Here is a 13,124-nt window from a genome sequence, read left to right on the forward strand (position 1 = left end):
AGCCCAGAACGCTGTCCCTGTCCCCCAGGGGGCTGGCTCAGGTGCTGACGAGCCCAGCTGGTGGCAGAGATTTCTGGCTGAGGAGGGCCTGGTTATGTGGCCATGGCTGATTGGATTTCCACTTGGACAGGCCCCGTGCCCCACACCGGAGAAACTGGCGCCAGCTTAGGAGGGCCCCACGTGCACCCCAGGATGCTCCCCATTACCAGGCCCAGGGTGGTCGAGTGTAGCCAGGGGGCCCGATTCTGCCACTGCCCAGCTGGGTGCCTGGCTGCCCTGAGCCTCGGTTTGCCCACCTGGAGTATGGGGCCAAGAGCAGAGACTGCACAAAGGTGGAAGGACTTGGGGGCTCTTTGAGGCTCTCTGTGGACCTTGGCCTTGCACCAGGTGCTGGACCTCTGGGTTCCGGTAAGTTCCGGAAAGTTCTGGTAAGTTCTAGCAATAGCCGGACAGTGTTATTAACTGCAGGGCCAAGTCTCTCACTTTCACTGGACCTCAGTTGCTCATCTGAGAAATGGGGAGATTCCCACTTAGCTCTGCACACGGGCCCAGCCCACGGTTGGCTCCCAGACACACTGTCTTCCCTTCTCCTCTCATGGACGATGGGGAGGCCGGGTCAGGGAGGCTGGGCCGAGATGGGTGAGCCAGTGGCCTCGTGAGTCAGCTGCCGCCCCGCCCGCCCTTTCCCAACACCTCCGTCCCCCCTTCCCCTTTCACTTCCTCGGGAGGGGTGCCTCCACCCCCACCCTGTACCTCTCCAGTGGCCCAACACCTGTGGGAATTTCCGAGCCCCCGAGCCGGGCAGGAAAGTGGGGGGATAGGGCCACTCAGCCAGCGGGGGTTGAGCCCCTGACACTGACCAGCCCCCCATGCACCCAGCCTGGGCCTGGCACTTTGGGCCCCTCTCACTGACCGCCCAGGCCACTCCAGAGCTAGGAGCCATGCCTGCTCGGGTCACAGCCCAGGGGAGGAGGCCTGGGGCCGCAAGGCACGGGACAGGAATGGGGGCTCAGCCGCCTGTCTGTGCCGACACCCCGGTGGCAGGGCTGGCGGCCCCCAGAGCCCCACCTGGTCTGCACCTGATGTGGCTGCGGTCCCTCCACCCAATATGTCCTGAGCCTCTGCCCAGCTCCTCAGGCCCCGCCCAGGGCTCCGGAGGCTGCCGTGACCCCTGGGTGACTTTGGGCAGGTCATGGCCACACCTGTGAAAGGGCAGGAAGATCCGCCTCAGAGCTCACCTGGCCAGCTCCCCCACCCCACTGCGATGGACCCCTCCCCCTCAGCACCCTGGGTCTCTGGGTGGTCTCAGTTTCTCATCCGGAGAATGGGCACAATCAGGCCAAAGACCATCAGGGGGTAGGAAAGGGCTCAGCTGGTGGGTGTGTGGACGGAAAGCCCAGGGAAGCTTTTTGTATCTTTTTCTGAATAATTCAAGTAAGTCCGGGAACCCCCCGGGATGGCTAGGCAGGTTTCTCCGCATGCCCTGGGGGATTGGAAGACAGAGGGTAGTTTTTAAGGATTTTTAAAAACTCTCCCAAGCAGCCACGGAAGTTCCCAGTTTCTCCAGGACCTTTATCCCCCACCCACGCCATCCCGTCCACCAAATGACCCCTCAGGGAACAGGGGAGGCTGGGCTGCAGGTTGTGGTCCCCAGCCAGGCCCAGGGCAGGCCAAGGTGCTACCCGGGGCACAGCCCATCCCTTTGCCCCCGGGCCTTTGTCCAGGCTGTTCTCCAACCCAGCTGGCTGGTCACCTCCTCAGGGAGGCCTTCCCAGACTGCCATTTAAGAAGTTATCCTGTCACTTCTCTCCACAGCACCGTATTTTTCTTTCCTCTCTTGCTTGAGACCTGCCTTTAGGATCATGCTTGTATTGTTCAGAGTGATCCCCCCCCTTTGCTCAAAACACTGCCTGGTGAACTCTGGAAGCAGGCCTGGTTGGTCTGTGTGTGGAAAGCAGGAACAGTGTGATCCAGGAGCTGCTGCAGAAGAAAGGACTCTCTGGTTCAGCTCCTGACTGTGTCCCTACTAGGTCTTTGAGAGCCACGGCTATTATCGTAGAGGACAGAGGAAGTCATGGCAGGCTTCCTGGAGGAGGCAGCCCAAGAGCTGGTCCGGAAGGCTGAGGAGAGGTCAGGCAGGGGGTGAGGGACCCCAAGCAAGGCACTCCCAGGACCTCAGGGCTCTGAGGCCCAGCTGTCAGAGGGACCCAGATCTCCTCTTGAGATGAGACTGGAAGCAGGGGAGCCGGGAACTAAGTGACATAAGAGGCCAAGGAGAGAGCAGGCTGGGGGCGTCGGGATGGACTGCTGGATGACCTCAGGCTGGTGGCTGTCCAGGCTGGGTCTCAGGAGATAAGTGCTGGCGAGGGAGGCGGGGCCCTGGAATTCAGTTTGGAAGAACCTTTGGACCCATTCCCTGGGGACAGTACAGGGGACACTTTACCCAGGGAGGGGCCGTGTGGGGCGGGAGGTGAGGCCACTGCCTTTGGGGACCCCAAGTCGGGCATCTCTCACAGTCTGGGCCCTGGGTGCTTTACCAGCCCTGCCTCAGTTTCCCCATCTGTAAAAGGGGGAGAGCATTTGCTGCAATGTCTCAGCCCCTCCCCCCTCGCCCCTTTATTCAGTTACCCCTCAGTGAGCACACTCTGGGTGCTGGGTCCCTGCCTTCCTAGGGCCCACGGTCTAAAAGGGGGGTCACCTCCCCTCCTCAGCCCCACCGCAGCCCCTCCCTCTGAAAAAAGGAGCTCAGGACCCACGCCTGGTAGGGGAGTGGTAGGACCAAAGGCCCAGGGCAAGGCAGCTGTTTGGCAGGAGGGGGAGTGGGGAGGGTATGGTCCCTAATGGCTGCCGGACCCCCAAGTCAGGGCCCAACCCCTTGCCTGAGGCCTGGCAGGGTGAGCGGCCGGCACAGGGGTGGGCACTGGGCCCCAGGGTTCACCGTGGGCCTGCCTGGCCCCAAGTCCCAGTGGTGAAAATTCCCCAGGCAGAGACAAAGCTCCGGAGTGAAGAACCTGTTCACTTCCTCTCTCGCCACCCCCTTTCCCCAGCCAGCTGCACTTCCCCTTTCCTCTTCAGGCCGAGCCCCACCCCCACCAGGGCACGCTGCCCAGCCCCCCTCCCACCCCCTCATCTCCCCTGGGTCCTCTCAGGGCTGAGGACACCCAGGCAGCCATTTCTTCATTCAACGGACCCTCAAAGACCAAGTTACAGACACTAGCCCAGGGCAACGGTCTTATGTGGGGAGGAGGGTGGATGTGCATCATGCTCAAGTGCTCCCCAAGAAGGGGCCTTCTCAGATGGGCCTTGAAGGATGTATAGGAGAGCAGGAAGTAGCTGCTGCAGCAGAGTGGTCCAGCCCCAGGTCGGGTGCCCGGGCAGAGCAGAGGCTGCCAAGGCGATGCGAGGGGGCGGCCCAGGTCCGGCCCAGGGACCAGGCCTGTTCCCCACTCCGTGGAGCTGCCCAGAGCCACCGCAGAGCCTCCCATCCCGTGCCCTGCAGTCCCAGACTTGTTCTGCTCAGCACCTCACTAGGCGCATCAACAGGCAGCATAAAGGGGCACCCCTTGGCCCGGCGAATCACAGGGTTGGCAGGTCCCGAGGTGGCTGGCGAGACGCCCGTGACTGAGAGACACAAGGCCAGGGCCAGGGCTGCCAGCCCCCAGGGAGGCGGGGAGTGGACATCTGGGAAAGCTCGCCCCGGACCAGACGGGGACGGGGGAGTGACAGCAAGCCTCTTGGCAGGTCTCTGGGAATGGTAGCATGTGACTCGGACCCCAGGGCGGTCACCCTTCCCACCTGGGGGTGGCCACACTGCTGTCCCAAGTGCCCTGCCACCAGGCCCCTCCAGTGAGCTCCTCTGGCCACAAGTTCTGCATCCATATAGGGCTGATGGCCCAGTTACTTTGACACAACTACAACGTGCCCCTAAGGCCTGGGCTGTCACAGGTGCCCAGAGCTAGCCCAGTGACAGAGGGACGGGGTGCCCCATCAGCCTTTTGTTACCGCTTGCGAGAAGCCCTCCCTGATCCTCCAGGCTGAGTCCTTGTCCCTGGGGCTCCTGTCTGGCACACACTGATCCCCACGTGTCCCCCATCTAGGTGCCCCAGGACCAGGAGACTGGTCCTTCCGATTTGGACCATCCAGAACACTTCTGGACACACGGGTCTTGCCTGATGTGTGCTGGACAGACCCAGGGCAGGAAAGGATAACGGGAGGGTCTTTGAAGCCACCTGGCTTTGGGTTCCTGCCACTGCCCTCCCCAAACTCCTCTCTGGCACACTGTGTCCCTCCCCAGAATCCTTCCTGGCCTCCAGATGGTCCAGGAGGGCAGTTCTGCTGCGGCTGTCTGTGACAGGATAGATGGGGGGCCCCGGCCTCGGAGGGGGCTGAGCCAGCCCTGCCTGCACCAACCCAGCAGCTAACGGCCTGGGCTGGGTGTGCCCAGGCAGCCCTTAGAGGCAGCTGGCTCCTCAGGAAGGGCTTCCCTGCAGTGGGAGGCCTGGAGCCTTCTCCACCAGGACAGCTCAGCCCCAGGTCTCCATTAGGGCCGCCCCCTTCAGCCCGCGGCCCCCCAGCCCAGGCCTTCTGGGCAGTTGAGCTAATGTTGGCAAGGGGGGGTTGTGTGACAGTGACTATCTCCTCCTCAAGCCCCCCTCTCCGCCACTGCCACTTCAGCACGTGCCCACGGCAGCCAGGGTCTTTGCATCCATGCTGACCCCTTACCCACCGTGTTGCTGTGCTCACGTGACATCCACACCCAGAGGGTCGCGAGTGGGGGTCGCAGCGAGCCTGGCAGGCTGAAACTAGGCCTGGCCCCGCAAGCGACGGCCCGGGCACTGCCCGTCCGGGGGCACCACCCGGGACCCGCACCCCTGGCCCACGGGCCCAGCACCCAGGGGCGCCTAATGCCAAAGCCCAAACTCTCTCCCTCCTCCCCCCTCCCTTCCTCAATCTCGCTCACGCTCTTTCGCTCCCTCTTCTTTTTTTTTAAAGGAGGGGAGAGGGGGTAAAAAAATGCTGCACTGTGCGGCGAGGCCGGTGAGTGAGCGGCGCGGGGCCAATCAGCGCGCGCCGTTCCGAAAGTTGCCTTTTATGGCTCGAGCCGCCACAGCCGCGTCCTATAAAACCCGGCGGCGCGACGCACAGCCACCGCCGAGACCGCGTCCACCCCGCGAGCACAGGCCTCTCGCCGCTCCGCCGCTGCCACTACCGGTTTACACCCGCCACCTCAAAGGTAGGCCGCCCCGGCCGGGCGCTGAGGCAGGTCCCCGAGCGCCGATGGCGAGCACCCAGGCAGGGACCCCGCGCGTTGATGGCTGGCGCCGTAGTAAGGTCCCCGGCGTGCTGATGGCCGGCACTCAGGCAGGGTCCCCGCGCCCTGGTGGCCGGCGCCCAGGCAGGGTCCCCCGCGTATGGATGGCGAGCTCCCAGGCAGGGTCCCGGCGCGCTGATGGCGAGCGCCCAGGCAAGGTCCCTTGCGTATGGATGGCGAGCGCCCAGCAGGGTCCCCGCGCACTGATGGCCGGCGCCCAGGCAGGGTCCCCGCGCCCCCACGCAGCACCCCGTGGCAGCGTCCACTTGGCCTCCAGCCGCGGCCCCACGTCGCCGGTGGCAAGCGAGATACCCTCCCTGTTCTGGGATCCGAGACCATAGGCCAGGGAAGAGCGGCTCCGAGGAGTCCTGGGGTCGGGGGAGGCTGCGGCGACCGGCCGGGGCTTTGTCCGAGCAGGCAGGTGGCCGTCTGCTGTCCCCGGGGTGGGCGCGGCGAGGCCGGGGTGGGGGCTGGGGCGCCACTGCGCGTGCGTAAGACCGCGCGCCCCCCTCCACCGCCCCCACCCTGCTGGCTGGACAAGGGCGCGCGGGCAGGGCCGGGGCGCACGGCCCAGGCCGGGGCGCAGGACGAGGGCGGGGCCGCTCGTCCCGGAAGGGGTGGGGCCGGCGGACCTCCAGGGCGCCTGCGCGCGCCGCCCCGCGCCCCCGCCGAGGGTGTGGCCGCCGCGCGCGCGCTCGCCGAGCCCCTCCGGAGCGGGCGGGGGCGGGGCCTGGCTTCCTGCCGCGCGGCGCGGCCGCCGACCCGCACTTGCCTTTTATGGAAATCGCGCGGCCGGCCGGGCTGCCTTTGTCCCGAGGCCGGGCGCGCGCCGGCGCCCCCTGGCGGCCGGAAGTGGGCGGGCGCGGGCGGCCCCTCCCCGGCTCACGGCCGCGCCCCCCGCCCCGCAGCTCACCATGGATGACGACATCGCTGCGCTCGTGGTCGACAACGGCTCCGGCATGTGCAAGGCCGGCTTCGCGGGCGACGATGCCCCCCGGGCCGTCTTCCCGTCCATCGTGGGGCGCCCCCGGCACCAGGTAGGGCGGCCCGTCCCGCGATCGCTGGGTGGGTGGCTGGGCGGGGCGGGGGTCCCGCTGCCCGGGGGCCGGCGGCTTCCTGGGTGGGGACCGCGCCGGTGCTGAGCCCGCCCCGCCCTCCGCAGGGCGTGATGGTGGGCATGGGCCAGAAGGACTCCTACGTGGGCGACGAAGCCCAGAGCAAGAGAGGCATCCTGACCCTCAAGTACCCCATCGAGCACGGCATCGTCACCAACTGGGACGACATGGAGAAGATCTGGCACCACACCTTCTACAACGAGCTGCGCGTGGCCCCGGAGGAGCACCCGGTGCTGCTCACCGAGGCCCCCCTGAACCCCAAGGCCAACCGCGAGAAGATGACCCAGGTCAGTGCCCTGGGGCAGCCCGCCGTCCCTCCTCTCCCTGCGGGGCCTTGCCCTGGCTCACTTTTTCTTCTCTCTGCCATTCTCCGTAGGATTCTCTTCTCTGAGCTGAGTCTCCTTTGGAACTCTGCAGGTTCTATTTGCTTTTTTCCCAGATAAATTCTCCTCTTTTCTGGTGTCTGTCCTTTGACTAGGTGTTCCTAAAGTGCTGTGGATTTAGGTACTAACACTGGCTCGGTGGCAGCCAGGGATGCTGGTGCAAATTGCCTTGGTGTGTGTCTAAGTGTATCCCCTTAGGACGGACAGAGCCCCTCCCATGCCCTGCCCCAGCACACTTAGCGTGTTCCTTGCACTTTTTCTGCATGTCCCCTGTGTGGCCAGCTGCCCCTGCCACCTCCCGAGCCTGACAAGCCCTCCCCCCGCCCGCAGATCATGTTCGAGACCTTCAACACACCCGCCATGTACGTGGCCATCCAGGCTGTGCTGTCCCTGTATGCCTCTGGCCGCACCACGGGCATTGTCATGGACTCCGGCGACGGGGTCACCCACACTGTGCCCATCTATGAGGGCTATGCCCTGCCTCACGCCATCCTGCGTCTGGACCTGGCCGGCCGGGACCTGACCGACTACCTCATGAAGATCCTCACCGAGCGTGGCTACAGCTTCACCACCACGGCCGAGCGGGAGATTGTGCGTGACATCAAGGAGAAGCTCTGCTACGTCGCCCTGGACTTCGAGCAGGAGATGGCCACGGCTGCCTCGTCCTCCTCCCTGGAGAAGAGCTACGAGCTGCCCGACGGGCAGGTCATCACCATCGGCAACGAGCGGTTCCGCTGCCCCGAGGCCCTCTTCCAGCCTTCCTTCCTGGGTGAGTGACCACGAGGCCCCCTGGCCCTGCCCAGGGCAAGACAGCTCCCCTCCCACCCACCCCCATGGCTGTGCTGCAGGGAAACTTAAGTCTGGTCTCCATCTCCCCCTAGGTATGGAATCCTGTGGCATCCATGAAACTACCTTCAACTCAATTATGAAGTGTGACGTGGACATCCGCAAGGACCTGTACGCCAACACGGTGCTGTCTGGTGGGACCACCATGTACCCGGGCATTGCTGACAGGATGCAGAAGGAGATCACAGCATTGGCGCCCAGCACGATGAAGATCAAGGTGAGGGGCCTCCTGCTGGTTGTCAAGGCAACCGTCTCCTGGCCTGAGTCCCCAGTCCTGGGTACCAGCCTCATCCCCTTGACACTGTGTCCCAAGGATAACGGACTGTCCCCTTCCCTCCCCAGATCATCGCCCCCCCTGAGCGCAAGTACTCCGTGTGGATCGGCGGCTCCATCCTGGCCTCGCTGTCCACCTTCCAGCAGATGTGGATCAGCAAGCAGGAGTACGACGAGTCCGGCCCCTCCATTGTGCACCGCAAATGCTTCTAGGCGGACTGTTAGTTGCGTTACACCCTTTCTTGACAAAACCTAACTTGCGCAGAAACCGAGATGAGATTGGCATGGCTTTGTTTTTTTTTTTTTAATTTTTTTTTTGGTTATTTTTTTGTTTGTGTTTTGGCGCTTGACTCAGGATTTAAAAACTGGAACGGTGACGGTGACAGCAGTCGGTTGGAGCGAGCATCCCCAAAGTTCTACAAATGTGGCTGAGGACTTTGATTGTATATTGTTCCTTTTTTTTTTTTTTTTTTTTTTTTTTTGATAAGTCATTCCAAATACCTTGAGATGCATTGTTACAGGAAGTTCCTTGCCTTCCCCAAAGCCGCCCACTTCTCCTTAAGGAGAATGGCCCAGTCCTCGCCCACATTCACACCGGGGAGGGTGACAGCATTGCTTTCTTGTAAATTATGTGTCATCCAAAATTTTTTTTTTTAAAGATCTTCCGCCTTAATACTTGTTTTATTTTTATTTTGATTGGTCCGCCATCGTGGCACCCCCTTTTTGTCCTCTAACTTTAGATGTATGAAGGCTTTTGGTCTCCCTGGGAGTTGGTCGTGTTGCGGAGGCATCCGGGGCTTACCTGTACACTGACTTGAGACCAGTTCAATAAAAGTGCACACCTTAAAGAAACGAGGCGTGGCTCTGTGGTGGTGGTGGTGGTGGTGGTGGCCGGTGGGAGGTGGGGGCTGCAGGGAGAAACCCATGGCCACACCTGGGTTCTGAGGGCAAGGTGTGGAGGGGAATGCAGGTGTGCAGCCTGCCCGTGCCTCCTGGGATTGGGGTTGGTGGCACCTTCACACTGAGCAGAGGGTCCCTTGGTGAGGGCTGCTTAATGGACAAGGTGTCCTGTTGGGATGGCAGGGCAGGGAAAGTGGGGGCTCCCAGGCCACACACGTTTACCATGCTCGCCTTCTTGGGGACTGTCATCTGCCCTGACAGGCTCGTGGGGTTTGGCAGCAGCTGAAGAGGGAGAACCTGGCTTTTCCTGCCAGGCCACCCAGAGCCAATGCACCTGGTATTCGGGACTCCACTGCGAAACCCACCCAGCCAAAGAAAGAAGCCCCCCATCTTAAGAGTCCTGGGGTTGGGGGATGTCGGGGTGGCACAGATGGCTGGGGTAGGTCTGGATTCTGCCTTGAAACGAGCAGATTCTGGCTGGTTGGGTCTGGGAGGGTGGGTCCCCCTGGCAGACACCCCAGATCAGTTTAGGGCTACCACCCTGACTTAAACTTTTGGATACGCCATTTTAGAAGAAAACGAGGTTTATCAGACCTCAGCAGAGGGTGGGGGGGAGGGAGGGCAAGGACCCCAGGGGAGATGTCTCACTGCCCCCTTCAGAGAGGGAGAGGCACAGAAACCAGGCCCTAAGTCAGTCCGGGTTTGAGGCCTTGGAGGGGGCGCCATCCCTGCTGGGTCCCTGGGGTGGGAGTTAGCCAAATACACTGAAAACGCTGTCACCACCTCCCAGAGAGTCCCGGAAGGAATCCAATTTACCCAGCATTTGCCAGGGAGTTAAATGGCAACCCCAGTTTAAGGGGATCTTCAGTAATTTGATGATTAATCAAAGCTGATCATTTTTGTCTGTAGGAAAGGAAGCTGTTCAGAGACCTCGTGGAGCTTCCAAAATCCAACAAGAGCCTGCAGTTCTCTGAGCTTCCCCGGAGTTGACGTGACTGGTACAGAAAATGCCTGGCCGGTCCCTGGTGTTTCCTGCAAATTGTCCAGTGTCCACAGGAGATCTAGGGTTGGCCCTCTTGCCTGTCCACAGGGAGAGCAGCTCTGGGGTCCCAGGGACCGCCCTCCATCGGTGCTCAAATTGAGGTTCCTAGAAGGAGGATCTGTCGAGGGAAGCTCTTCCCAGGGCCGGTTCTGGCCCTTTCTGTCTGATTCGGGAGGGCTGAGCTACAAGCTCTCGAAGCTGCAGCCAAGTTTCCACCTTGAGTCGTTAGCTCATTTGACAGATGTTTATTGAGCACCCACTGATTGCCGGGGTTGAAACTGCTAAGATGAACTGGACATAGCCCTTCCCCTGGACAAGCTGTTAGTCTGGAAACCAGATCTCATTCATTCATTCATTCATTCATCCAACCAACCATTGCTTTTTGGCTATTTGTGCAGGCACTGTGCTGGGTCCTGGGGGTACAGTGGAGAACAAAACAGATACACACCTGCCCTCATGAGGCTCTTGCAAGAAAGGTAATTCCAAATTGTGGTGAGAAAAAGAAAAGCAGAGGCTGGGATAAAGAACACAGGCCCCTGGGGGGCTGGATATAGTCACAGTCTTGGTTGTGATGGCTCCGGGGTTGCAGATATTTATCAAAACTCATCACATTGCATGCTATACATAGTCAGTTACACCTCAACGAAGTTGAAAAGAACCTAAGAGGTATAGACAGAGAAGAAAGGGGAATCATTTTGCCTTTTTTTAACCACAAAAAGGAGTAAAGGATCATAAAGCTGTGCACCGGGGTGAGGGTGGGGAGTCCGCACTCCTGGCTTCCTGCAGGAAGGGTGCTTGAACTGCTGGGAGGCCAGAGGGCGTCACCTGCACAGGTGGGGTGCAGGTGGGCACACCTGAGACTGAGGCCTGGGTGAACTGGGGACAGAGGCCCAAGAATGGGACCCAGCCTCCAGGGCAGGACCGGTCATGATAGGCCTCAGGAAGTCAAGTGATTGCACAGATTCCCACCTGAAAAAAGGGAATATTGGGAATGATGTGGGGAGAGGGGGCTGTAACCAAGTGCCCCACTGACCCTCAGTTCCTTTTAAAGGCTCTGAAGGGTGGCTGAGACGCACACCTGACCTCAAGGGGCTTGGAGGCTCCCCCCCGCCACCGCCTCCCTCCAAGGGCCAGAAGCTGGGCTGACAACTGTCGCCTTGCTTGGAGCAAAGGTCCAACATCTTGGGACCTCTCTAAGCCAGGAGGATGCCACATGGCCTCCTGTCATCCTCTCAGTGCCCGGCTTACAGGCCGGGAAACAGGCTTGGAGAGGAAAGGGGCTGGCCCCAGGTCACCCACTTGTCTGTGATAAAGCTGGAGTCTGACCCGTTCTGCCTCTGACCCTAAGCCCTGCAAAGCCCTGCGAAGCCCTGATTGCCGCCCCGTACCAGCTCTCTACCGGCTCTCCCAAACTTGTTTCAAGGAAGAGCAGAATCCCAGTTCTGCGAGTGCCACTCTCCAAGCCTCTCGGCGGCAGAAGCGGCTCCTGGGGTTCACCTTTCTACTGAACCAAGCCCTGCCTGGCTGGGACGTCCCTCCTCTGCCAAGCGACCCCCCACCTGGCTAAAAGTCCATGCCAACCAGCCACTTGAGAGCAGGGGTCCCCGGACAAAGGCTGTTGCCCCAGAACCCCCCCTTTATCCCGACACCTCTTCCTGGGGGCCCTGGGGAGGACCGAGGAGGCTGCTTGGGGTAGCGCTTCCACCGTGGCGGAAATGGGGAAACTGAGGCTTAGGGGATAAGATAGCCTCAAGCCAGGATTCCAACGTGAACCCGGCTCAGGAGCACAGGACGTTGTCTGCTGCCCAGGCCGGGGTGGGCAGGGGGCGGGTTGTAAGCTCATCAGCTCAGCGCTGGGAAGAGGGAAGGGGTGGGGCAGGGCATTGAGGGGGCCCCAGGGAACCTCTCCTTTGGTGGAGATACTGGGAAAAGGATGTTCGACTGGCCTCGGAGGGCTGAAGTCATTCAGACACCCATGTCCGGAGTTGATCCTTCCATCCATTCATTCATTCATTCACTCATTCATCATCTGTTATGGATGGAATCGTGTTCCCCAAGAAGACAAGTTCAAATCCTATTCCCTGCTTTCGTGAGGGTGATCCTATTTGGAAATAGGATCTCTGATGATGTGATTAATTAAGATGAGATCAAACTGTAATGGGGGTGCCCTTTATCCAATATGTCTGGTGTCCTTATAAGGAGAGGAGATTTGGGCAGAGGCAGAGAAAGAAGGCATCTGTGTGATGGAAGTAGAGACGAGCTGTGTAACAAGTCAAAGGCGGCGGTGGATGACTGGCAGGGCACCGCCCGGTCGCTGCAGGCTTGGTCCTGCTCACACCTTGGTTTGGGACTTCCGGTGGCCCCCACGATAGCTGGACAATACAGCCCTGTTATATGCAGCCTGCCTGGTGGAGCGTCATACGGCAGCCCGGGGAAACCCAGACACTGTTTGACTGATATTTTGAGCAGCCACACAGTGCCAAGTGCTGGCAGGCAAAGGTGACGCCGAGACCTAGCCCCTGCCCTCCCGGAGCTTACAGGCCTGTCGTGCTGTCCAATTTGGAGCCACTAGCCACAAGGGCTATTTAAATTTAAATTAATTAAAATTAATAATTCAGTTCCTCCATTGCACTGGCCACATTTTGAGTGCCCAATAGCCTCGTGGGCCAGTGGCTACTGCACTGGACAACACAGATGGGGAACAGTTCCATCATTCTAGAATGTTCCATTGGACAGCACCTGCCCGGTAGGAGACTCAACATTAACCAAAACCTTACACTAATGACTATTTAATTATCCACTGCAATAAGTGCGATGAAGGGATATTCTAAAGGACTGCCGATAAAATGGGATACAACCTGGTCTTGGGGGATGGGATGGCTTTCTGCAGAAGGATACTGGGAGGAGGACGAGGACAAATTAGCTAAGGTTGGGGTTGTTGTTGCGAGACTAGCACATGCAAAGGCCCTGTGCACAGAGAGTTGATGTACCTCCAGGAGGAGAAACAGGGTCTGTCCTTCTGTTTCTGGAGCTTGGAGACCACCCCAGGCTGGACCCAATCAGCCATGCTGGGGACGTGGGCTTCACTCCAGGGGCAGTGGGAAAGGAGTCAGAGAAGGGTCTTGAGCAGAGGCCTAACAAGGTTAGATTTGCCCTTTTTGAAGGTCATTCTGGATTTGATGGTGGCAGTGGGGAGAGTTTAAGGAAGAGGAGAGTTCCTTCAAAGACACTGGCCCAGGACGAGCTTCCCTAGG

At 60.4% G+C, this 13,124-nt stretch overlaps 1 protein-coding gene across 1 annotated transcript; it reads left to right on the top strand.

Moving 5' to 3' along the window:
* Positions 1-5,139: 5,139 nt before the first annotated feature.
* Positions 5,140-8,780, top strand: ACTB (actin beta). Its single transcript, XM_037814144.1, has 6 exons — positions 5,140-5,233; positions 6,220-6,348; positions 6,474-6,713; positions 7,140-7,578; positions 7,691-7,872; positions 7,998-8,780. Exons 2-6 carry the CDS (start codon positions 6,226-6,228, stop codon positions 8,139-8,141), a joined length of 1,128 nt encoding a protein of 375 aa, XP_037670072.1. The 5' UTR covers positions 5,140-5,233; positions 6,220-6,225; the 3' UTR covers positions 8,142-8,780.
* The last annotated feature ends 4,344 nt before the right edge of the window (positions 8,781-13,124 follow it).

This window comes from Choloepus didactylus, chromosome 21 (assembly GCF_015220235.1).
Source record: "Choloepus didactylus isolate mChoDid1 chromosome 21, mChoDid1.pri, whole genome shotgun sequence".
Classification (NCBI taxonomy): Eukaryota; Metazoa; Chordata; class Mammalia; order Pilosa; family Megalonychidae; genus Choloepus; species Choloepus didactylus.

Coding starts and splice junctions, on each gene's coding strand:
- ACTB (XM_037814144.1), top strand. CDS start 6,226: ATGGATGACGACATCGCTGCGCTCGTGGTCGACAACGGCTCCGGCATG. Junction 6,714..7,139: donor ACCGCGAGAAGATGACCCAG/GTCAGTGCCCTG, acceptor CCCCGCCCGCAG/ATCATGTTCGAGACCTTCAA. Junction 7,873..7,997: donor CCAGCACGATGAAGATCAAG/GTGAGGGGCCTC, acceptor TTCCCTCCCCAG/ATCATCGCCCCCCCTGAGCG.